This window comes from Ambystoma mexicanum, chromosome 2p, assembly GCF_040938575.1.
Source record: "Ambystoma mexicanum isolate Mex_15411 chromosome 2p, UKY_AmexF1_1, whole genome shotgun sequence".
NCBI lineage: Eukaryota > Metazoa > Chordata > Amphibia > Caudata > Ambystomatidae > Ambystoma > Ambystoma mexicanum.
In genome coordinates this window covers 1,154,780,754-1,154,806,003 of record NC_090923.1, presented here as the reverse complement: position 1 = coordinate 1,154,806,003, position 25,250 = coordinate 1,154,780,754, and the positions used below count along the sequence as shown (strand labels likewise).

The following is a 25,250-nucleotide window of genomic DNA, read 5'->3' as shown; positions in this document are numbered from 1 at the left end:
TTACCGATCGTGTTATTAGCCATGCGTACAACCCCTCAAACGAAGATTGGGGTCTCTCCATTTGAGGTGGTAATGGGGAGACCTGCCAATATCTGGAACCTTCCTAAATGTAGATCCTTGAGAAATGTTGAAAATGTATTACTTTCAGATTATTGCAGCCAGTTGACTAAAAACCTGTATTTGATTTATCACCAGGTGCGAGAGGCTTTACTTGTGCGATACGAGGGCCCGGGCCAGAGCATACAGCCTGGGAACTGGGTGCTCATCAAGGCATTAGAGCGTTCTTCCTGCCTTGCACCTCGTTGGCGGGGCCCATTCCAGGTCCTGTTGGTCACACAGACGGCGGTGCGGGTTTCTGGCAGAAAAAACTGGATCCATGCGTCACACGTCAAGAAACTTCCTCACCCAGTGCCACACGATACAGAAGAAACAGAACCCCTTGCTAACGCTGCAACCAACGATCCCAGAGCAGTAAATAGTGCCGAGAGTGTATCAGAGAATCTTTCTGAGCCCGTGAGGCTTGGGAAACCTGCCATTTTGTCTCCACACTCTCCAAAAGTTTTGCTTCCGGAAACTGTCTTTTCGAATTCTGCATCTTCTCTTGCTTCTGATACGTTGCTTCCAACGGGAAGTGACGACACATTGTTTCCGGATCAATCAGTACCGGGAAAAACAAGGTACAATCTGCGTCCAAGAAGATAGACTTACGGCACGGTTTTGCTGTGCATCTGATAGACTTACGGCACGGTTCGGCTGTGCATTCGGAGAAGGAAAGGATCATCGAGGGCTTGTTTTTGCCCAAATTTGAGAAAGGGGATTCTGTTGGCTAGGGTTGTGGAAGGACTAAGAAGTCGCGCGGCCGGGAGGTCGCCAGCTAATAGTATTGGGGTTTGTCGTTTGAAGCTGTCACGACTCGCTCCCTTCGCTCCCGTTCCCACCATTTGGGGGCATGATTTGGGGTTTATTCCCTACTGGACTTTTCCTCCGAACTTTATGCTACAGTGCTGTGATGATTTGGGAGCGCTAAATCCCTATTTTCCCAGCTACTTCCCTTCCGGATCCATTCCAGGTTTTTGGCAGCCAGCATGCTTCTTTAACCAAATGACTATGCTTCCCAGAATGCCTGGCCCACTGCTCCACCTCCACCCTTGCAACACAAGGTTGGGTGGAGGATAGGTAACAGCTGTGGCGGCAGGTGCAGCAATCAGCACACCCGAGGCGTGTGCTCGTTAAGCAGCTTTAAAAGCCTCAGTCTTACTTCAGTCCAGCGCTGGTCATCGATTGCAGTGTTCCTGTTTTTGACTAGTCCCTGGTTCCTAGTTCCTTGCCTTTGTACCTACTTCCTTGTTCCTGTTTTCTTGTTTTCCTCCGCCCTGAATTTCAGATTCATGCGCTAATTGATTTCTGCTCCCTTGATTTCCCTTTTTGTCTTCCTCTGTTTGCAGGCAGCATTTCTCAGTGCTTTCCCCTTTTAGATGCAGCCCAGTTTGTCTGTGTTCTATATTTCTTTGACTCTGTCCTTTGCTGCTGTTACCCGTTTGCCTTAGCCTTCCTCTTAGTTTAGTTTCCTGTCTTTTCCTTGGAGGGGTAGGGAGAAGTTTGCATAGGTTATTTCGTTTTTTCCCTGCTCCTGATCCTTACTTTCTAGAGGATCCATTCCATGTTTTCCACTGCACTTCTGCATTTATTTTCCCTTTGAATTAGGTGTGGTGTACGGTAGTAGCTAGCTCCTGTGTGAATGCTTATGTTTTCCTCACTATTTTGTAAACACTATTCCCACTTAGGTATTTAGTTTTCCTTCCATTGCTGTTCTAGCCTTTCGGGGTCCCAGTTTCTTCAACAGGATTCGTGGGCTAGCTGACATTCAAGAGGTTTATCTCGTCCTCGTGAGTACAGTTCTTAAGTTCCCTTATGTAATACCATCAAGAGTGTTAGTACACAGATCCTGTCATTGCTTGCCCTCCACGTGGGTTTAGCGCTGTCAGTACCTGTAACAGCAATTGGGGGTAAGGCGCTTGCCGACTTTCCTCGCGGTCAGGTGCTTACCCCACATCCCTTTTCGTATATTGGTTTTGATGTCACACTCTATTTGCACTCCTGGGTTCTAGCATACCTGAGTCGTAGTTCCTGGGTGCACATTTCCCTTGCCATATTCGCTGCCTTTGTACTCGCCTGACTAATCCTGACAGTATGACCAGCCCAAAATTCCCATTGAATATGGCAAGTTTAAGAAAGAAAGGCAGCAAGGCCTCTAACAAGTTTGTACAGAAAGCTTCCCCTACATTTACCTGTGACAATCAAATCACTAGTCCTGACTCCAATGAACTCCTTGTCACGAATGGGCATTTACGTGCAAAGTATTTTTCCCATAGGATGGCACATCCTACATGGCCTGATCCTAGTTCTATCTTTGGTTTTGATCCCGATTCTATGTCAGCACAAGCCTTAGCCGCAGAAAACAACACGCTGTTAGACTTATTATACGAGAGTACCTCTGTTGTTGAACCCCATGATTCCAGTTGTGCTTCACCTCAGATAGAACAGTTTCATGATACCAACATAAAGAATGGAGGGGTTTCTTGCATAACTTCTGTTTTCTACCCTCAGTCTAACGCATACTCCGTTGCACAGGTACATACTGTAGTCCCTAATGCCAAGAGGTCTAATGTCAATAGTTTGTTTAAGGGAAACACAGACCAAGTTGGAAAAATAAACTATAAATCACAGAACCTGCAAGCAGTAGAGGACAATGTACAATCGATGCACATCCAGATTGCTAGTGCAGGATCCAGCCCTGATGCCACTATGCTTCCCCCTGTGCCTACTGATAGTGATGTACAGTTAATGCAGGGCATGCTAAGAGCTAAACTTGAGGAGTTAAGACAAGAACTCATTTCTGCACAAGAGGAAAATAAAACCTTACACTCTTTACTGAAAACACCTCAGACTTTATCTGTTGATGTGGAGGAAGTGAACACTGTTCAGCCCCTGAGTGCAGAGACTTTGGTAAACCATGATATTTGTCGATATGTTAGATCTATTGGGAGTGAAGGTCTTTCGTCTAGCACAGCGCTTAATCTAGGCACAGGTTCTAACAATTGTTCTGCTGTTTATCAGGGATTGCAGTTAGCTGAAGAGTTACAAGCCACTCCTTTACCAAAAATACCCTGTGTAGCAGTTTGCCATAATTCTGAGCTAGCACACATACAAGCTTCTGATTTCCAAACACAATCCACAATGGTGGCATACACAGATTCAGTCACTACCGTAGGCTTAGGCCCTGCTCTTGATACAGCTGCTGAGACTGAAGTAGATGTTAAAGCTGATGTGGAAAACAATGTTACCTCTGGGTTCACTCTTCCTTCTGCCACTTCTGATCAATACGAACAGTCAGAGACAGTACAGATTTCATGTTCTGATGGACTCATTCCACAGTATACCGAACCAAAGAACCGTCAGGCAGTTCCTGAACTGTTGATTGATAATCTGCCTCTTTCAGAAGCTAAAACAGAGGAATGGACAATAGACGAAATCCTGATTAACAGAGACTTTACTATGGTGATTCCACTGATTGACTTTGACTTCTACAAAGAAAAAGACTCTGTGTCACCCACTAAAGAAAGGGACTGCAAGGGTACAGCTCAGTCTTTGGTTACTGGTGCCAAGGAGTCTACTGCCCTAAAGGTGCCCTTCATTCCTGAGCCACCGATGGGTCTGTCAACTTCTGAGACTTCTGTCTGTCCTCCCACAACCATTGACTCTTCTATGATTCAATCCACAGCCCTGCAGTCATCTTTGGCACACCTGTCTTCAACCAATGAACCGCTGCCATGTCTGCCATTTACTCAAGAGCCAGTCCCAAAGACCTGGACATGCTTGTATCCAGCAACCGAGATTGCTCCAGCTTGCATGCCTTCAGCCTCAAGGTTTCCCCTGACCTGCCTGTCTTCAGCTACAGTGACTCATCCTGCAGATCATCCTTCAGCTTTAGAGCCTCCGGTAGTCCATCAAAAGAGCATGTCTTCAGTCCCGGAGTATACTGAGTATTTGCCTTCAGTTCATGAGACGCCTGTATCCTGCATAGCCTCGCTGCCAATATCAGAGGTATACCTGTCTACACCATCAGATTCTGCTGTATTTTCTTCTGCTCCAGCGATTCCTCCTGAATCCCAACCATTTACAGTCGATGAACGTCTAGCCTGCCTTTTTTTTGCTTCAGGAGGAGCACCAGAATGCCTGCCTTTTCCAAAAGACGATTCTCCCAACTGCTTCACTTTAGCATCAGAGCCTCCTAAAGATGCAGCATCAGAGTTTGAGACTTTTGCCAGCTCCCGCTTCAGAGTCATCAAGCTGGACCAAGTGGTGAGTCAGAACCACTCACTTGGGTGTGCACAAGGGGTGGTGCAGAACGGCGTATTACCCACAGGACTTGTGCAACAGAATTCCGCCAAGAAGCACCAGTCGGGTGCTAGTAGCCAAAGGAAGGGAATGACTGCTGCAGTTCAAGATGTGTCTGTTATTGCTCCTTCTGCGAGTCTGCCTGAAATACCAAGTACTGCGTCTATCACTCCTATCAGGATGCCAAACATCCCTGCTGTGGTATCCCACGTGAAACAAAGTGGCTACACAACTGTCACCAGGAGTACTAGCCTTGTACAACCCATTGGACTTTCAGGTCTCCAAGGCGTAGAACATGTGCAGTCAAACCTAAGTCACTTTCAACCAAAAGCCTTTTCCCAGATGGATGACAGAAGGAAATCTGAACCTCTACCTCAGCCACCACCTTCTCTAATGGCTGAGCATAAACCTTTCCTGAAGCCAGCATTTTCCTCACCTCCCGCATGTCCACTCTCGGCAGAAAGGCTAACAGAGCTTCTACCATTGCCTAAGGCATGTTGCACCAGCCTGCCTCCCTCCTCAAAGACTTATAAGGGTCCACTCCCAGTGACTGAGCTTCCTGGACCTTCCAACTCTGCTTCTGGTCCTGCAAGTCCTTCATGCCTTTCTTCGAACCATGAGTCTCTTCCTCACCAGAAGCCACCGTTTCCATCAGTACCACCTCCAAAGACAAAGCACTCCTATCATGGAAGTCCATCTGCCTTTGCCCACAGGCCACCATTTCCATCAGTGCCACCTCCAAAGAAAAAGCACTCCCATCATGGAAAGAAGATGTCTCGTGCGGGTGGCGGGCGCCCGAAGCCGGCCGTAGGAGGGGGTATACTGTCACGACTCGCTCCCTTCGCTCCCGTTCCCACCATTTGGGGGCATGATTTGGGGTTTATTCCCTACTGGACTTTTCCTCCGAACTTTATGCTACAGTGCTGTGATGATTTGGGAGCGCTAAATCCCTATTTTCCCAGCTACTTCCCTTCCGGATCCATTCCAGGTTTTTGGCAGCCAGCATGCTTCTTTAACCAAATGACTATGCTTCCCAGAATGCCTGGCCCACTGCTCCACCTCCACCCTTGCAACACAAGGTTGGGTGGAGGATAGGTAACAGCTGTGGCGGCAGGTGCAGCAATCAGCACACCCGAGGCGTGTGCTCGTTAAGCAGCTTTAAAAGCCTCAGTCTTACTTCAGTCCAGCGCTGGTCATCGATTGCAGTGTTCCTGTTTTTGACTAGTCCCTGGTTCCTAGTTCCTTGCCTTTGTACCTACTTCCTTGTTCCTGTTTTCTTGTTTTCCTCCGCCCTGAATTTCAGATTCATGCGCTAATTGATTTCTGCTCCCTTGATTTCCCTTTTTGTCTTCCTCTGTTTGCAGGCAGCATTTCTCAGTGCTTTCCCCTTTTAGATGCAGCCCAGTTTGTCTGTGTTCTATATTTCTTTGACTCTGTCCTTTGCTGCTGTTACCCGTTTGCCTTAGCCTTCCTCTTAGTTTAGTTTCCTGTCTTTTCCTTGGAGGGGTAGGGAGAAGTTTGCATAGGTTATTTCGTTTTTTCCCTGCTCCTGATCCTTACTTTCTAGAGGATCCATTCCATGTTTTCCACTGCACTTCTGCATTTATTTTCCCTTTGAATTAGGTGTGGTGTACGGTAGTAGCTAGCTCCTGTGTGAATGCTTATGTTTTCCTCACTATTTTGTAAACACTATTCCCACTTAGGTATTTAGTTTTCCTTCCATTGCTGTTCTAGCCTTTCGGGGTCCCAGTTTCTTCAACAGGATTCGTGGGCTAGCTGACATTCAAGAGGTTTATCTCGTCCTCGTGAGTACAGTTCTTAAGTTCCCTTATGTAATACCATCAAGAGTGTTAGTACACAGATCCTGTCATTGCTTGCCCTCCACGTGGGTTTAGCGCTGTCAGTACCTGTAACAGCAATTGGGGGTAAGGCGCTTGCCGACTTTCCTCGCGGTCAGGTGCTTACCCCACATCCCTTTTCGTATATTGGTTTTGATGTCACACTCTATTTGCACTCCTGGGTTCTAGCATACCTGAGTCGTAGTTCCTGGGTGCACATTTCCCTTGCCATATTCGCTGCCTTTGTACTCGCCTGACTAATCCTGACAGAAGCCTACAATGCCTGCCACCGCTACCGCTCGTATGGGACTTGTAAATGATTGTGTGACCAGCCGGGATAATGGACAAGGCACTTGGGTCCCGAAAACATATTGCTGTGTTTTTATAATAATATATGGTTTTATAATAGTCACTGTTTTAGGCCTATCGTACCTCCAGGAAACTCATCCTTTAGAGTCCTTGTTACCGACTAAAAATGTACCTACTGTTCCTACTCCCTTTGTACATTTGCATACTTTGTCCCCTAGGGACTCCCAGCATAGACAAAGGTACCATAACAATACTCTGTTACTTATCATGAATGCCACGTATGCCATTTTTAATAGGTCCAACTGTTGGGTCTGCTCACATTTACCGCAACACTGGGATAAGGGGCTAGGTTGGTATATTCATCCTTTACCTTTGACAACTGCTTGTTATGCTTCTCTTAGAGCACTGTTCTTTGGCCGATGGAACGATAGCATTTCGGGGAACTTTGATGGCACTCATTTGAATAGTTTTGAGAAACGTGTTCTGACTCCCCTGGGATGCTCTCTTTTCGCAAATAGCAGTAAGCTCAATGTTGCTTCTATTAGGCCTACTGATAGACTGTCTCGTCCTTTCCAATCTTTGATTTCCTTTAAGATGGCTCCGATAGGCAATAAGGATGCCATGCCTCCTTCTTATACTGTTAACCATAGCCCCGATTCAGTTTCTTTCTGCGTACAGAGGAATGGTACTCAGTCAATGGGAGATTTTAGAGGTTGTGCCAATGTTGCAAATTTGACTGGGGAAGACAGACCTTTGTATGTAGGCGAACCTGTCTACTTTGTTTGCGGTAATGTAGCATTTCCATGGTTGCCCAGGGATTGGCAGGGAACCTGTTATTTAGGGATCCTGTTACCTAGGGTGTTTATAGCTAGTACAATAGAGGTTTCAAAGTATCGTCCACGGCGGGACGAGAATGGTGACACTCCAGCACAGGTCTTGGGAAATGTAGCAAAATCATTTGTGCCATTTTGGGGGCAGATAGCGAATTCCAAAGACACCAGGAGACTAGCGAGAGTACTGGAGAGAACCATCAACCGGACCACGGACATACTCTATAATGTGACTGAACAGAAAGCGATAAGACTAGTAGCGCTTCAGAACCAGATGGCATTAGATGTCATTCTGGCTGAACGTGGTGGAGTGTGTAAATTATTGGGGTCCGCTTGCTGTGTTTTCGTGCCAGATTCCTCCCCAACTATCTTGAAGGCAATACAGAATCTGCACGTCCTTAGTTCAGAAGTGCATGTTCCCAAAGGAGAAATTGGGATCTTAGCGCTTGGTTCTGGGACTTCTTGCGATCTTGGGGTTGGAAGGTACTTTCGGTCTTACTGATCATTTTGGGAATTCTGTTGTTCCTTTTTTGTTGTATCCAGTGTCTACCTAGTATATGTTCGATGCTAGGGGGATGTTGTGCACCAGCGATAGGTACAATAAGACATAAAGTGTATGCCCCAGATAAAACCTCCAAGGAATACGTGTTAAAAGAAATGTTAGTGAATTACCTGATGGCAATAGATATTTCTGACAGCGATTCAGGGCGCGATGCATGGAGTTATTTGCAAGGAGATCAGAAATAGTTTAGCACTTGGCATAGGCCAAAAGGAGGGTTTGTCAAACGAGAAATTATATCAAACCTCCTATTGCAACGAATATATGTATATTGGCCTACGCCAAGCTGCTTATAAGCCACTTGCGAAGAAATCCGTGTTGCAAGGGCCTGACCTTAGAATCAATGTAAACCGCCATTTTAGGTCAATCCGCCATTTTAGGTTCTCTCTGTAAAGTCACCCTGTGAGTTAAAATGGTGGACGATGTCATTCCGAAGTACAACATGGCCGTCTTGACCTCTGTGTGTAATTAATATGTAACTTGCCTGCAGGCCACTTGTTGGGGTCGTGAACTGAGACCTTGTCCTTCGCTGACCTGTGTGTAAAGGATTACTCGTGCCAATGAAACTAATCCGCGAGCATATGTTAAGAACAATGTATCCAAATACTGAACTAAGAACACTTGTTTAACTACATTGTATTAATGTTTGAGAAGACCTTTATCAGAAATCCTAAAATACACTGTTACCATGTAGGCTTGTTGACGTATGTATTAAAGGCAAACCGGTTGCATGTAGATGTATGAACTCTGCATGAACCCTAGATCAGTAATGTATTAGAGGAATATTAACCCGAAGTAGGGTTGGACATCATGTTCGCAAATGATATAAAAGAGCAACGAATTCTAATGTACAGCGTCTCTCACTGAACACACTGAACCACGCTGGAGTTTGTTGTGTTGTACTGAGGGCCGATAGCTATCCGTTACTTTTCTTGGAAAACTGTTCAGTATAAAATAAAGATCTTTGTATGTTCCTTTGTAATCCGTGTTAAGTGTATTTGGGGTACTCAGCCGCGATATTTTGATTTTGTTTTCACAGTTGCACTATGGCATAATGAACTGCAAGCAAATAGAAAGTTAAGATGAATGAAAGATCCTGAGTGCAAAGTTGAAGTCAAGGTTGAGAAACCATTGATATGTAAAAGTCAAAGAACTGCATTTGAGAAAATACTTGTTTTGACTGAATATTGAACTACTCAAGGAAACCTGGAAGTTCCTGGCTGCGTGACCTGTAATGGGTGGACTGGTTGCGTGACCTTTAATGGGTGGACCGTGTGGTCTAAAACCGCGCCTAGACAAGAGAACTATTATTCATTGAATCAATAACTAGTGAAAGTGAATTAACAGATTCCTGGTTGCGTGACCTGTAATGAGTGGAACCTCTGGTCTAAAACTGCGCCAAGACCATAGAACCTCGATATGTTAACAAGGAAGTTTGTTGTTGTGGGTGAAACTAACCATTGATGTATACCAGTCTTGGGGCAAGGGAACCCTAAGTTGTAAAGAACTGTTGAAATACGAAACCAAAGCTCCAAGATACTACTTTTTGTGCCATCTTGTTATATTGATCTTGGGGAAGGGGAACCTGAGACATGTTGCCCTGAAACTCTACTGAACTTGGGGAAGGGCATTTCGATCTTTACAAAAGTGTGGAATTTTATTGTTGCAAGTCCAAAAGAAGACAAATTGAACAATGTAAATAACTTATTGACATTGGGAGAAGAGAAGCTGAGGTGTAAGCCTGAGCTGGAAATATCAAAGAACTTTACTTTTGGAACACTATTTAGTGTATGGTTGATATCCCAACACATTGTTCTATTTTAGTTGTGAGGGCAAGTATAGGTTTTGGACACAGACAGACTTTTCAGTAGGACAAATTGATAAAGACTTTCCTTAGTTTCTTTAGGTAGGGAAATCCCACCTTAGCATAGGGCAAGTTAGTCCTTACTCCATCCTGACAATTTCATTAATAAAAGCTTTTTGTTAAATTGAATCTGTTGTCTGTGTCTCCTTCCATGATGCCAATCTCACAATACTGAGTGAAAAAGAACAATGCTGAAATATTACACATCAATAAGTCATTGTTTAAGGGGCTCTGTTGAGCAGCCGGCAGATGCAGTCCTAGCTTTCCACTGCTCCACCTGTGCTTCCCTAACCCTAGAATTATCCTGCAGTTTGAATAGGTGTAACCCTACTACGACTGACTCAGCGGAGAGGGGAAAGTCCACGCAGCATCCCCACGAAATCTGGGGGAAAATCAGAGCTTTTTTCTAGCAGAAACACCGTCTGCAGATCGCTGTGGCTCTGCACGGGAAGACGGCTGCTACAACCACCGGGAGTAGGAGCTCCGCCGGGCCGCTGAGGACACATCGGCCCTCCGAGTGGGATTGGGATGTCAGCACTGCACCCCGGCAAACACCCAGTGAGGGGACGCCTACCCCCCGCCTACCCGATCCAGGAGACCTGCATGGGGTGGGCACAGACAGCAGCAGCTCCTCACAATACGCTGCGTTCTGCCCGCGTGGCTCACCACTGACACCGGTACCAGCAGAGCCCAGCAGACACCCAAAGCTCCTGCTCTCCGGAACAGCGGAGGCCCCCACAGGGGAAAGCCTCTCCTTGTGTCCCCCCTCCCAGGGGACGGGAAAACAGGACCTCAGGAGGAGAAGAGACCATTGGCAGCGAACCCGGTGACCCCGCACACAAGGCGAGCCCCCCAACGGACCATACCTCCCAAGTTAGTGGGGACTATTGGGCGAGAACATGCTACCACGGTGCCAAGACCGGCGTTTCGTGGCCCGGGGCAGGACAGTGAGCACGCACCCCCCCCTCCGACAGCTCTCTAGGAGCCTAGCCTACACCGAGGAGACCCTCCAGCCACCTTCGGCAGCCGCCGCCAGGTGGAAGCAGTGGAGTGCAGCCGGCACTACCAGAGATAATAGCCTGCTGGGCCCAGCAAACCCGACTCCGTCCTTCAGTGCGTGGCTGCCTCCACTGAGAGGAAGGGAGTCTTCCCGCTGGCGCAGGGACAGGCACTGAACGCTGGTGATATAATGCGGGGGGAAACAAAACAATAGCAGGGTCAAGATTGCCCTCACAAGCCTGGTTAACAAAGGCACCCCAGCCCAATCCGGGACCTCTGGACCCTTAAGCTCAACAAGAAGAAGCAAGGCAAGGAGAAGGCGGCCAAGAAAGTGGGGGGGAAAAAACACCCCAACAGGCAGAGGCCAAGAGCCCTGCAAAAAGCCAAAGCATGAAAGGCGAAAACAGCAAAGAAGTGCCCAGCCACGGTCGTGAAGCCCAAGGCCGCCATACCCAAAGCTGCATAGCTCAAGAAGAAGTAGACGCTTTCGCCAAGACTTTTTAACACAAGCATAGTCGGGTCACCACCAGGACTTAACCTCCCCCGAGCCCAACAGCACACCCACGGCACCAGGCCACACCTGCCTCACTCCCAAACCAGGCTTTGACAGACCACCCACTTACGTGATCACTTGCACTGATAAAGTGTTGGGCCTCCGCAATTGACCCTGGAACAAGCAGGAAACCCGTCCTCAGACCAACCTATCAAACAGACTCGGATGGGAAGACACATGCTTCGCAGACCCACAGCACAGAGTAAAATCAACAGATACACAATGCCAGCCCTGGCGAAACCGCCCAACCCCACAGAAAATACCGGGAATGGAATCTCAACCCGCGAAACCGACCAAACCCCATCACTCACAGACATTATGGCGGCCATCGGCGAATCCAGAATGTAAGTGGAGACAAAACTCAAAGGTCTGACCTCAGAAGTCTCCTTCCTGCAACAAGACCTACGGAATCTAACATCCCGAGTGGGAGACACGGAACAGAGGATCTCAGGCACTGAGGATACCGTTAAGAAGCTGGAAGACCGCCTGGCTCATGTGGAGAAGAAGCTCCACACTAGAGGCCAAAGCAGAAGACAGCAAAGGCAGATCCCGTCGCAATAATCTTCGCATCCTGGGGCTTCCGGAGCGATAAGAAGGACCATCTATGGAACTATTTTTGGAGAGATAGCTCTCTGACCTCATGTCCCCAAAAAATCTCTCAAACTTTTTCTCCATAGAGAGAGCGCACAGAATTCCAATTGGCAGACCAATACCCGGTGCCCCTCCACGTACGGTGATCGCCAAGCTAATGAACTATATTGACCGAGACACAATCCTCCATATGGCACGGGCAACGGGCCCGATTACGTACAACGGGAACAGGATCGGGTTCTTCCCGGACTACACCCGGGAAGTTCAGAAATCCTGTCAATCCTATGACTCCATCAAAAGGAAACTTGCATCCCTGAACTTTAAATATGCACTCTTTTTCCCTGCCACCCTCAAATTATACCACAATAACACAGTCCACGTGCCCATAACCCGCGAGAGGCATGGGAATGGCTCGAGAAGCAGGTTCTGTCCTCCCCACGCTCAGGAGGCCATACACCGCAGAAAGAGAATGTTCAAATCACCCCAGAACAGGGCCAAACCCCCATGGCAAGCACGGAGGGCATAGAGGATAACTCACCTGGCACCGTGGGAAAGACTTGGGGCAAAAAGGACATGCCACACAGCCTGCAGGAGCCCGCACTGGCTTCACGGAGAGACTCTACTCACTTTTCAACTTTCCCCTCTCCCCGAATACCAAATACTCAGCACAGAAAAAAAAGGAATCCAAGATTTGGGTAGCCCAGGACGGGCACAAAGAGAAGCAGATTAGCCCCCGGGGAGTTCCCAGAATAAGTTCTCACTAGTTAATGGTTTTATATGTTAGGGTGACAGGTGCTTCTAGTTCGGGGGAAGTACAGGGTGGGGGGAGTTTAAGGGACAAAGTTCCGAAAACTTATGTAACAGGAAGTCACAAGACTACTGGCGCTGGTTGCGCAGAAAGGTTTGTTCTAGAGCAGGGAATAACCAAACTGCTCAGATCCATGTTATACAGTTATATGGCGGTGACAGGATTTATGTGGGGGGCACACTCGGGGGCGATGTGGGATGGGACTCTCTGGATCCTCCCTGAAACCACAAAGCACTGTACACGCTAACCGCACACAAACAGGCCAGTTGTCCATGTTGACCTGGAATGTCAATGGCCTCGGTTCCAGTGTCAAACGGAAACTAGTGCTTCAGTATCTCAATAGGTACTCCCCGGACGTTGTCTTCCTAACCGAGACCCACCTGGCCGGAACAGAATGCAGCTTTGTCAAAAGGTCCAATTACCTGCACACATACCAAGTAGGGTTTACGACTGGGCTATACACTTTTGTTGAAACAACGGGGCTGTTGGATGCCTGGAGGGCTCTGCATGCCAATGACACAGGGTTCTCGTTCTACTCTAATGCGCACAAGACACTATCCAGGATCGAGTACATTTTTATTCCTCAGAACATGTCCCATAGACTTGTATCTGCAGTCATCCTGGCAAGAGGAATATCGGACCACTCTCCCGTGTTAATAACTTTGAAAGGCACATATCACAAACCGGACGCCAACTAGCGCCTGAACACCTACTATCTGGGATTCCCCAAAATAGTTGAGGGACTCACGTATAAGACCAACGAATACTTTGAGATAAATGAGGGCACAGTGGAATGCCCGATCACAATGTGGGAGGAACACAAACAGTCCTACGTGGAGAAACCATCTCCATGGTGGCGGCTCACCGGAAAAGAGATCCGGGAGATCACAGAGGCAGAAAGACAGGTATCCGAACGGGAGACCCAGCTCCTAGAACTAGGCACCAGCACTGCACAGGAGGCCCTATCAACTGCACAAGAGACCTTAAGAAACATAGCCCTAGACAATGCTCGAACCGCCCACTGGTCGATCCGGAGCCAAATATACGAGCGGGGGGATAAGGCATGGAAAACGTTGGCTTGGCTCAAAAGACGTGATCAAATTAAGGGTCAGGTACGATCTATTCAGCAGCCTGATGGGGAATTACTGATGGCAGATTCGACATTGCGGAGGTCTTCGCTACTTATTATGAGCACCTCTACTCCCCACCTACAGAAAACCCCTACCAGAACACCCCAACTTTCTCGACACGATCGAACTCCCGTGTCTCTCTAAGAGACAGATAGAACAGCTTGAGCCTGAAATCACAGAAAATGAAATGCAGACTGCCCTGATGGTGGAAATCTGCAAGCGTCTCGGCGGCTCATTAATGTCCCACATGCACCGTATGTTCCTTCGGTGCAAGGAAATGGGTACCCTACCCCCGTACCTCAGAGAAACATGCATTTTAGTGATCCCCAAACCAGGACAAACCCTGGACATTGTGCCTCCTACAGGCCTATATCCCTGATAAACGGGGAGGTAAAGATCCTCACTCGGGTCCTGGCCAACAGACTCCTAGGAGTCATTGAATCCCTCGTCCACCCGGACCAGTGTGGATTTATGCCCAATAAGTCCACCCACATGAACCTACGTAGAGTCCACGTTGCCCTAGACCGAGCCCCGGAGATAGCGGACCCACTAGCCCTAAAGGCAGTCGACTTTGAAGCATTCGTCACCGTTGGGTGGGAGGCCCTGTGGGGCATCATGGGGAAAATGAATTTCGGGCAAGGATTTATTACCTGGACCAAACTTCTGTTTGAGTCCCCAGTGGCAACGGTAAGAGTAAATGGTAGAACATCTAGGACGTTCCCGTTGTGCCGCGGAACCAGGCAGGGCTGCCCTTTCTCCCCCCTGCTATTTCTCCTCGCCATAGAGCCTTTGGCGATCAAACTTAGAACGAATAAAAGGTGGTCCGGATTCACCTGGCCGGGGGGCGGAGAAGACCGCCTCTCGATGTACGCAGACGACCTTCTCATTTACCTCAGCAACCCAGTGGTCTCATGTCCAATCATGTCCCAGACCCTCATGGAATACCAACAGTTGGTGGTCTTAGAGTAAATAACCAAAAAACGGTATACGTCCTGGTGCAAGGGGGCACAGATGCAATCCCTGAACCCTGCCCGTACCCTGTCTCTATCCTCGGCTTCACATATCTAGGCATACGAATCAGCGCAGCCCTAGAGGAGTTCCTTCAACTAAATATACAGCCTGTGTTGGACGGGCTTGCCAGGGACGTTATCCACGGGCAATCTCTCCCACTGTCACTGATGGGTAGGGCCGCGTTATTCAAAATGATGATGCTCCCAAGACTCCTATATGTCCTGCGGAATGCTCCACGCCCCGTCCCCGCGTAAACCTTCGCCACCATTGACAAGCACATCCGTACATTGATATGGAGAGGGAAACAACCCAGAATTGCACTTATAACCCTACAATGTTCCCGTTTGGGAAGGGGGCATAGGATTACCATGCATCCGCACATACTACCTGGCTGCGCAAACGGGGCTGGTGAATGACTGGCTACACAGTGACACCACACTCCCCATACCTGTATGGAGTTGTCCACCATGCACCCGGCTTCACCCCTGCAGGTCCTATACACTACCCAAGAGAAGGTGCCCGGTATCCCACGCATGTCACTTCACACCCACTGTGCTTGGAGGGACGCACACAAACGTATTGGCTGGGGCTCAAAGCCAACTCTTGCTCAACTCCTATGGCACAACGCTCACCTCCTCGAAGTTCAGAAAATGGGATGTTTTGGTAACTGGGGAAGGCAAGGGATACGCACATTGGCACAGGTAATCCAGGAGGGGCACATACTGGAATTTCGACACCCTGAAGGAAAACTTTGGCTCAAGACATATGGACTGCTTCAGGTATGCCCAACTCGTCCATGCTTTGAATGCACAGTTCCCGAATCTGGCGGATGTCCCCTCCTGCTCCCCCCTAGAAGCTAATGTTCTTCTGGACCGTATCCCCTGCAGGATCACGGCCAGCTTTACCAGGCCCTCAATTCTTTCGGCACCAAGGAACTCACTACACTGAGGGAGAAATGGGATAGGGAAGTAGACCGGATGGAACCAGAGGAATGGGTGGAAGCGTTAATGTTCCCTCGGGAGAATGGTATCGATGTAAAACTGCACCTCATACAACTCAGGATACTGCACCGGTCCTACCACTCTCGAACTACATTAGCAAAGTGGGGAGGGACAGACGACTGGACCTGTCTCCGGTGCAAGCGGGAAAAGGGCACCTTTTTTCATACAATTTGGGACTGTGAGGTGGTACAGACCTTTTGGGGGAAGTGCGCCGGCAGGATTTCCAAGACACTGGGAACCCAGATTCCGATGGACCCAAAACTAGTGTTGCTTGGAATCTAGGGGGCGGTGGACTTTACCAACCACGACAAGTTTCTCCCAGTGGTTGCACTGGGAGTTGGGAAACACCTGATCGCTGTCACCCGGGGCTCGGCGGGAAAACTAAACCTAACCCGATGGTCCAACGAAGTCACTAGGTGCGCATCCATGGAACGTCGCATCTACAATGCGATGGGCTGCCCCTGAAAACACGAGAAAATATGGGGCAAATGGATGGACGGACAATGAACTCCCCGCCCACACCCTCCCCCATCCTCCTACCAGATGAACCCCCCCCTGTGCCCTGATGTAATGCCCCTCACTGATAAATCCGCTGACATGGTGGACACACCATCTGATCCCGCTACCTTTGTTCTTTCTTTCATCTTTTCATTCACTCACGCAATTGTATGTGCATTTCTGAATATGTGTAAAACTCAATAAAAAAGTTTAAAAATAAATAAATAAGTCATTGTTTAGAATGTTTGAAGGAATATATCAAATGTCTTGGTATTTAGGTCATTTGAAATTGTTGCTTTGTTTATCTATTTTTATTGATATTGTGCATTACACAAAAAAATCCTGATCGCATATAAAAATAAATTAACATCATATTTATCACATTCATAAGCTTTAACAACTATCAAAAACACTCATTTGGCAAGGAAATCAGTCCAGAATTAAAAAGTTAATTATGTGGAAAGTAACATGAACCCCAGCCAAATTAAGTGAATTAACAAATGAATAAGAGCATGATGAAAGAAGGGAATGAAGGGCATCAAGTGATGGGAGGCAGCAAACTTGGGAGCAACGTTCTGGATAAAACTAAAACAAGCAAGCAGTATCAGGAAAAAGAAATGTTGTTGCTGCCATAGAACTGCTCATGTGACCCTATTATTTAGGTCTCCAGTAATATTACCCCCATATATATGGTCGCCATACATATGGTCGGTGGGAAAAGGCTTTGGCGACTTTACATATGGTGACCATATATATGGGGTCTAGAGGAGCAGGTGTTTCGGCGGTGTTCCCCGCTCAACCTTGAAAAAAAAATATTTTGGGGGTTGTTGGGGTGTCCCCTGCATGTTCAATGTGATAATGTCCCCGTAAACCACAGCCTTTTTTTGGCGACATTTTTGTCCAATGAAATTTTTGCAGGCACATTATCACAAGTAACCATTATTTATTGTTAAATCCCAGTGGACTCTTAATTAGGGCAACCCTAGTGAATTGGCACCAGGCAATGCTGGTAGTCACCATTTTAACTGCACTGCTGCATTAGAAATGCTCACTCTGGCCATTCGGCCGGTCCCGGTCAGTGGGACAAGGTCACAAGCTCAGTGCCAATCGATTTGGCTAGTCTGAAATGGTTTCAGCAATAGGGCTCTTCTCCGGCACCGGACATTGTCAGAGGGGCGGAGGCCAATGCCACTCACTTGAGGGAAACGTCATCAGAAATGCATCACAGCCACCATGTTTACCTAGAACTGATTATTTAGGTGGTCCAGTATAAGCATGTGCACAAATGAGGGACTGCGCCCAAGGGGCAATAAAATGACAATAAAATGATTGTTCTAAAACAAGGCGTGAATAATAGACCTTAAGGCCTGGTAAGTGCCTTTGATGTTGTGGGGTCAGTTGTCTGGAGCGCACAAAAGGAGCTAGTTGGGAATTACTGTCTTGTTTGTCTTGCAAGACCAAACTGTATGAAAACCTTTTACGCTGATCCCAAAAGAAATTAAAATTTTTATAATAATTTGAAACTATCATTAATTCAGTGAATCCAATATGTTAAATGCTGATCGCTCAGAAGTGTGGTTTTGTTTAAATAAACTGATTTAACAAATTTTAAAAGTTGCTTTCAAAAGATGAAAATGATAATTTCAAGATTCATCTAGTTCCAAAAAATGTCTTGTATTTCCTTTCCGCAATATTGTAGACAAAAACAAGAAGGGGGTTGGAAGCTTGCAGATTACTCTAACTACTACTATGCTTCGAAACACATTGTGTATAAGTGCATTATAAATTCCCAATAAATAACATTTAAAAAATGGCTCTAAAATAAAAATTCTTGAATCAATAACCACTGAAAATAATATAACACTTTCAATCAGAGATTTAATCCACACAGAGGAGCCAAAATGAAAGCTTCACAAATTCAGAAACCCGAAATGTCCTTTATTCCTATTATTAATGCTTGGAAAAAACTGATTGTGAGATAGGACAGAATAGTCCAAAGCGGGGGATTGCATGCCAGAAGTCTGGTAAAATGGATGGCAACCTTACCTGGAAGACGGTAAGTAGCGCCTGTGGGAAGGTGTCGAAGGTGCTGCGTTTGGTTTGAGTCTCATCGAAGTTGAACTTCCCCCCAAAGACCTGCATCCCCAGCAAGGAGAAGATGATGATGAACAGGAAAAGCAGCAGGAGCAACGAAGCAATAGACTTCATGGAGTTTAACAAGGAGGCCACCAGGTTGCTCAGCGAAGCCCAGTGCCTGCCCAAATAGAGAGAGACATGTCAAATAAAGTGATGAAAAGGATACAAAAGGAGTAGAGGGCAAGATGTGAGAAAGAAAGAGGTGACAGTGAAAGATGCCAGCAGAGAGAGAGAGAGATATCGAGAGAAGTAGAAGGGAGAACAACAGTAGCAAAAATGGCCAATAGACACGGTCTGAGGGGAGATGTTAGTACCGGGAGAGGTCTGACCTGGTGACCTTGAAGATCCGTAGAAGCCGGACACAGCGCAGGACAGAGATACCAAGTGGAAACATGACCTCAAGCTCTACCAGGACAGTCTCGAGAATCCCGCCACACACCACAAAGCAGTCAAAGCGATTAAAGAAGGAGACAAAGTAAGCATGAAGGCCCAGGCTGAACATCTTCATTAGCATCTCCAGGGTGAACAGAGACAGCAGCACCTTGTTAGCGTAACCTAAAGAGCAGAAAGAACCAAGATCTCAAAGCCCACATAGCAGCAGACAGACCACAAGAACAAATGGCACATAAAGCACAATTGCAGAAGAACATAGAACTAATGTCTAGATACTAGAAACCGGTTCTTTTTTTTGCAGAACACTAAGGAAGACTGTAAGCAGGCACACAGACATCTGGCCTGCATCAAAACTCGCGTGGGTACTTTTCCATGAGTTAAGTATGATATGCATGAGTTATCATGTAATTATCAATCCATATTACCAATAATCCATGGTGATGTGATCTCAAATGTAGCCATCAGGTTGAGGGAAAAGTGATGTAACATATTACAATTGTGAATCCTACATTTCTGTTCGCTCTGAGTCTGATTCTTCCGATGCTGGCATTCAATTAGAAGGTGCCTTACTTAAAAGAAGCCTGTGTCTCCCTAGGATCAAACAGCATATTTTTCTTTGCATTGTTTCTTACGGGCCCAAGTAGGTTCTGCCAGTAGGTCTACCTAAATAGTAACAGTTAAGATTTTCCTGGTGGCGTGCAGCCCCTCTTGTGAAAAGTGAGTGAAATGTGCATGCAGGAAGGATGATAAGATGATTTACACATAAATAAACATGTCTCTAGTGCTGCAATTGTCAGACAGAAAAATAGTGAGTTTTGTACTAGTTGGATTATAGAAAAGGCTCAGTGTTGTGGCAATATGATCTTCAGTGCTGAGGGATACACCTATTCTGGAAAGGCTGATGTTAGGGCTCTCTTCGAAAGTCACGGAATTGTGGAGGTTTCTGAGTTATTTCTCACTGCCTTCAGCCACTTTGATTTACCGGCACCCGATATAACCATGTTAATAGGATATTACAGGTGCCGGTCTGGGAAAAACCCCAGATCCAGTTTTCCTGCCATTTTATCGGCATTTTTCCAGACCGGCACACTCATAATGAGGCCCCTTATCACTGAGTTTCATATATGCCATACATGATATCACTGGTGCTAAGATGGATTCTAGAATCTGGCCAGGTGGACAGATTTTAGGAGGCCATCCTAGTTTTAGTGAACAGGGGAACTCTGAGAGGTTAGCCAAACCCAGTCAAGGTAAGAGTGAAGAGTTGTCAATGCTTAGTCTCAGGAGATTGTGAGTGGGGTCAGGGGTCCATAATGAGTCCACACAGTGAAGCACACAATAATTCAATATAGACAGGTAAGTACAAACATACACTTTTTATTCTGGGGTCAAAAACACACACTAAGATATGAAATAAGCAGCTAGTAATATCAGACAATACTCAATTATCAAACATATATACAGTCACCTTTAGGTTCTTAGGAGTGCATTCAATAATTTAGACAACACAAAGAAGGTAAGTAATGATGAAGTAGAATGAAACCAATCCACAAGAATGATTCCCTAAATCCAATCCCTATGATGTATGGGTCCTTGTGCCCAAAAGTCCCAAACCTTCTTCTTAGGAGAGGGGACTGATGTAGGAAGAGATCTTGTGGTGGTAAACATTTTCCAGAATATATTCCAAAAAGTTACAGGCATGTAAAATTATATTCTTGGCTTTTAGATACAACATTTTCGATCCAACGATCAAAAAGCGATGGAATGGGATAAACAAAGTGCAACAGGAGGCATCCTTCCAGTTACAGTTGAAGCAGACCTTCCAGAGCAGGATCACTTGATGCTGGGATGCAGAGATTCAGCAGGCAGGAAACGTATCCCACAAGCTGGCAACCACCAAAGGTCTGGCAATGAACACAGAACGGTGCTGATTCTACCGAGGTAGCCCACTGGAGAGCTGGTCAGTCCACTGAGTGCTCCATGGACACTTGCGATGACTCAGAACAGCTGGATCCTTGAGAAAGTATCAAGATTGATTGGCCCCACCAGTCCAAAAGTTGAAGCACAGCAAAGGGCCTTCACAGATCAGGTAGGCCAGCAGGGCTTCACCGGGCCAAATGCAGGAAGGGGATGCTGGGCCTCTTTGGGAGTTGTCCACGGTTTCATCCAAAATGTTAGAGAAAAAAAACGAATGTGTGATTTGGCTGAATTTCGGCTGTTCGAAAAATCCGAACAGCCGAAAGTTTGACCAGATCACGCATTCGGTGCTGGGGGCTGCAGGGGTGTCCCCTGCACCTGTGCTCACTATATTGTAAGCAGGGTTTGCGGGGATGTCCCCCGCAGCCATCCCAAAAAATAAAAAGGGCTGCAGGGGTGTCCCCCACACCCTTGCTCACTATATTGTGAGCGGGGGTTTTGGGGAACACCCCCGCAGCTGTCCCAAAAAAAAAGAAAGAAAAGAAAGAAAAGGGCCCTGCAGCGCTAGTTCCCGACACAGCAAGTCGGAATGCAAGGTAAGTAGTGGGGTGGGAGGGTGGGTAGGGATGTGTTGGGGGTGTGGGTGGGGGAGTGGGTAAGGGTGTGGCCCGAGTCAGTAATGTTCAGGGGAGAAAAGACTGAAGATTATTTAAAAAACATTATCTTTGGTCTTTTCTCTCTCGAACATTTCTAATTAGGTCTTTAAAGCCTAAACCGTTGTCCATAGATCTTCAGACAGCTGCTCTTCTACACAGGATACTTGGCTCCAACGCTGATCGGAAGAAATGGCTGCAGGAGTCCTCTTCTTATCCTAAATCCTGGCTGGTAGCAAGTCCAAGCCCACCAACTTTAAGGTTCTGCTTCATTCTAACAGCCAGCAGTGGTCCAATCAGGGCCCCCTGTGGGTTTCCCTCATGCCCCAAACCCAGAGTCCCTGGCACCACAGATGTGGAGTTGGCCCAGACAGTCCCACCCACTTCCTGAGCCACACACACACAAAGGCATCACTAGCTTGTGAAAGCAGCAGCATTCACTGGGAAAGTGCATGACCTTATATGGGATTTCATGACATGAGAAGGCAGAAATAACGGCAAAAGAAAATATGGCCAAAGAACAAGTGAAAAACTTGTGGCACAGCCATTTTAAGGCACTAGCCATGTTTAGTAGCCACATTCTGTAAACGCGAACGTGCACACTACAAATAACACAAACATTGTAAAAATATAATTGCTGCCACCAGCTTGTCTTTAGGCACATACAAAAGTAACCAAAAATCTCAAGTGTAAAACACTAGGGTGATACAAAAGTATCCCTGCTGAACTGCATTGTAAGCTGCAGTGTTCAATGCTAAAAAGTACTGATAGCCTGAAGGACTGATCAGTTTATCCATAACAAACGTGAGCAAAACGCCAAAGGAATGAAGCAGAGGGCTTCACTTCCCTGCAAAAAGTCAGGACCAGGGGCGTTGCTGGGGGTGGGGGGGTGCTAAGGGGGCTATAGCCCCTGATCTTTTGGTTGTAGCCCCGGATAGAATCTCAGGAGCTAGAGCCAAAAGACTAGCTAGCCCCCAGTCCCAACAATTCCGACATCAGCGTAGCCCCGGGTCTTTTCCAGACCTAGCAACTCCCCTGGTCAGGACATATTAAAAACCAAAAGCAAAATGTTTCGGGATCCATAGATCTATGGAGGGAAAGTTGCCAAAAGAGAAATCTTTCCTAACAGTACCACAAGTACTTTGCATATTATATGCAGCCGTGTAGTTCCTGTTATGCTTCATAAGTAAATCGACTGAACATAACTCTGCAAGTCCAGTGATGGCAGCGGCACTCATCAGGTAGTTCAATTGTGAAATTTGGGATTTTTAATTGTGCCGATAACGTATTGCACATTCTTTAAACTTCTCTCTGAGCCCACATCACGCCAGATTTGAAACTCCTTACTAATTCACAATTTGTGGTGGGAGAAGAAATGAATAAGCACCTCACATCCTGCTCCTTACCCATGTGCAAAAGACGTGTACATTTTAACTTGGTAGAGGGCAGAGCTCTCTTCTCCGCCTGCCCCATGATGTGCTTTGAGCCAACAATTCCTTCCTTGCGCTCCTAGGCTCACAAGCTCTTTGGCACTTGGCGGACACTCTTTGGCTGCAGCTGGAAAATATGGACAACTGGGCTGTCACGTCTGGATATTTTTCTTCTTGCTTGGTGGGCACTGGTTAACCTGTAGCTACTGTACCCCTTCTCCCAGCAGCTCCAGTTTACCTTATCAACAAATGTTATAAACAAACTCTCGTAAAGACCAGGATAGAGCGAAGTAGTTTATGAATCAATGTCTCTTTTATTCTTGGATTCTAAGTGATCCGGCCGCGGCTGATTTTGCCGCGGCCGGAATGTTCGCATGAGAAAGGTGCGAACTACCAAAAGTTTGCACCTTTCTCATGCGAACACACTTACAAACTATGGGGGCTGCAGGGGTTTCCCCTTCAACCCCGCTCACTATACTGTAAAGTATAGTGAGTGCAGTGTTGCGGGGGAAACCCCTGCAGCCCCTGGTTTATTTTTATTTGTGGGTGTGCTGCGGGAGTGTCGCCCGCAACACCCCGCTCACTTTGCCACACAGTATAGTGAGTGGGGTGTTGCGGAGGACACCCCCGCAGCCCCCACAGTCTTTTTTTTGGTTTTTTTTTACTTACCTGCAATGCTACCACCAAAGGTTCAAACTTTTGGTGTTCGAACCTTTGGTGGTAGCATTTTTGGTCATTTTGTATGGTCGGACCTTTTTTTTCGGTCTGATCGTACTAACAAGTAGTATTATCCAGTTGCAGTTACAGGAAGTCATGGTACATCATTAAAATAACACGCCAGACAGGCATACAGCTGCTACACCTGGATCAGGTGAAACACGTGGAACTATCACACCATTGACATGGCCAGACGTCCAAGTATCATTCCATTCATAACATAATTCTCTTACTGAAACTCATGCCTGCATTAGTTTAGAGTAGCCCCCGTTTCCCGGCCCAGGTCCATGCAAGGGTGTACTATTCCCTTCCCCGCAGCAGGGACAGTTCCCATGGATACCAGCCCCCCAGCCCGCTGGGTATGGAGGGGCGCGGCACCTACTAAAATAAAATCTCTGTTAACAGGAGATGTGCTACACCCTGAGTTCTTGGATCACTAAGGGACACATACACCTGAGTGTATTTTATTGGGATTCCAACCACTTATACCCTTTAAACCTTTTCCCTAGCATTCCCCTGGCGTGAGTTTCAACTCACGCCAGGGGAACAAGCTGCTATGTCAACTCACCCTTCTTTGGAGGGGTCTCAGGGACCCTTAGTCTGGCGCAACAGACCCCCCTACCTAAACTCAGGTACCACCCACATGGAGTGTGAGGCCAGAGGATGGCCTCTGTGGGTGGTTCTATCCTGTTAGGCAGCCTCAGGCAGGCCGCCACACTCTTCTGCTACCTCACGCCAGAGTACCTCCCCTCTACCCCTTTATATACTTGTGTTCTTATAATTAATATCCTACCCCTAATTAACTCTTAACGCTACTTAATATTTCCCCTACCACTTACCCCAGCTCTATACGCTTCCCAACTTAACATTTACCCTACATAACATAAATTAAATAAAAATATACCTATAACTACATATACATATATACATTGACATACATCATATATACTACATAAAACACTATTGGCACAATACATATATACATTGACATACATCATGAATACTACATAAAACACTATTGTCACAATACATATATACATTGACATACATCCTATATACTACATAAAACACTATTGTCACAATACATATATACATTGACATACATCATATATACTACATAAAACACTATGGGGGTCATTCCGAGGTGGGCAGTAAGGGATTACCGGCACCGGTAAGGAGACCGGTGCCAGTAATCCCCTACCGCCCAATTCGGAGGTCCCTTAGCGGGAACCGTAAGGGACGTGTGGTCGGACCACACGTCCTTTACGGGTCCCGCTAAGGGACCAGGGCGCAAATAATGGCCTTGCCGTTCGCGAGCCCGTTATTTGGGCCCTCCCCATTCCCATTGAGCCCTATCGGGGCTCAATTGGGAATGGGGATTGGTTTGTTCAATGGGGACTTACCGGTCCCTCCAGGGTCGGAATGGACCAGTAAATCCCCATTGAACAACACTGGTGCCGGACCCGATATTGGAGGCAGCCATGACGCAAATAGCGCCATGGCTACCTCCAATCTCGTAATGACCCCCTATGTCACAATTGTCACAATGGGGTGACTGCTGCAATCCGTCACCCCTTTCACAGTACACTTGTGGGTCTGCGCTTGGTAGCGCTGG

At 46.9% G+C, this 25,250-nt stretch overlaps 1 protein-coding gene across 4 annotated transcripts in view; it reads right to left on the bottom strand.

Annotated features, from left to right (window-relative positions):
• Positions 1-25,250, bottom strand: part of CACNA1F (calcium voltage-gated channel subunit alpha1 F) — a 1,137,291-nt gene that overhangs the window by 723,755 nt on the left and 388,286 nt on the right. For all 4 annotated transcript variants that reach the window (XM_069645269.1, XM_069645268.1, XM_069645267.1 and 1 more), the window contains 2 exons: positions 18,855-19,080; positions 18,436-18,643 (listed from right to left, as the gene is read on the bottom strand). In XM_069645269.1, coding sequence (XP_069501370.1) covers positions 18,436-18,643; positions 18,855-19,080 — 434 coding nt within the window. The remainder of the gene's footprint in view (positions 1-18,435; positions 18,644-18,854; positions 19,081-25,250) is intronic.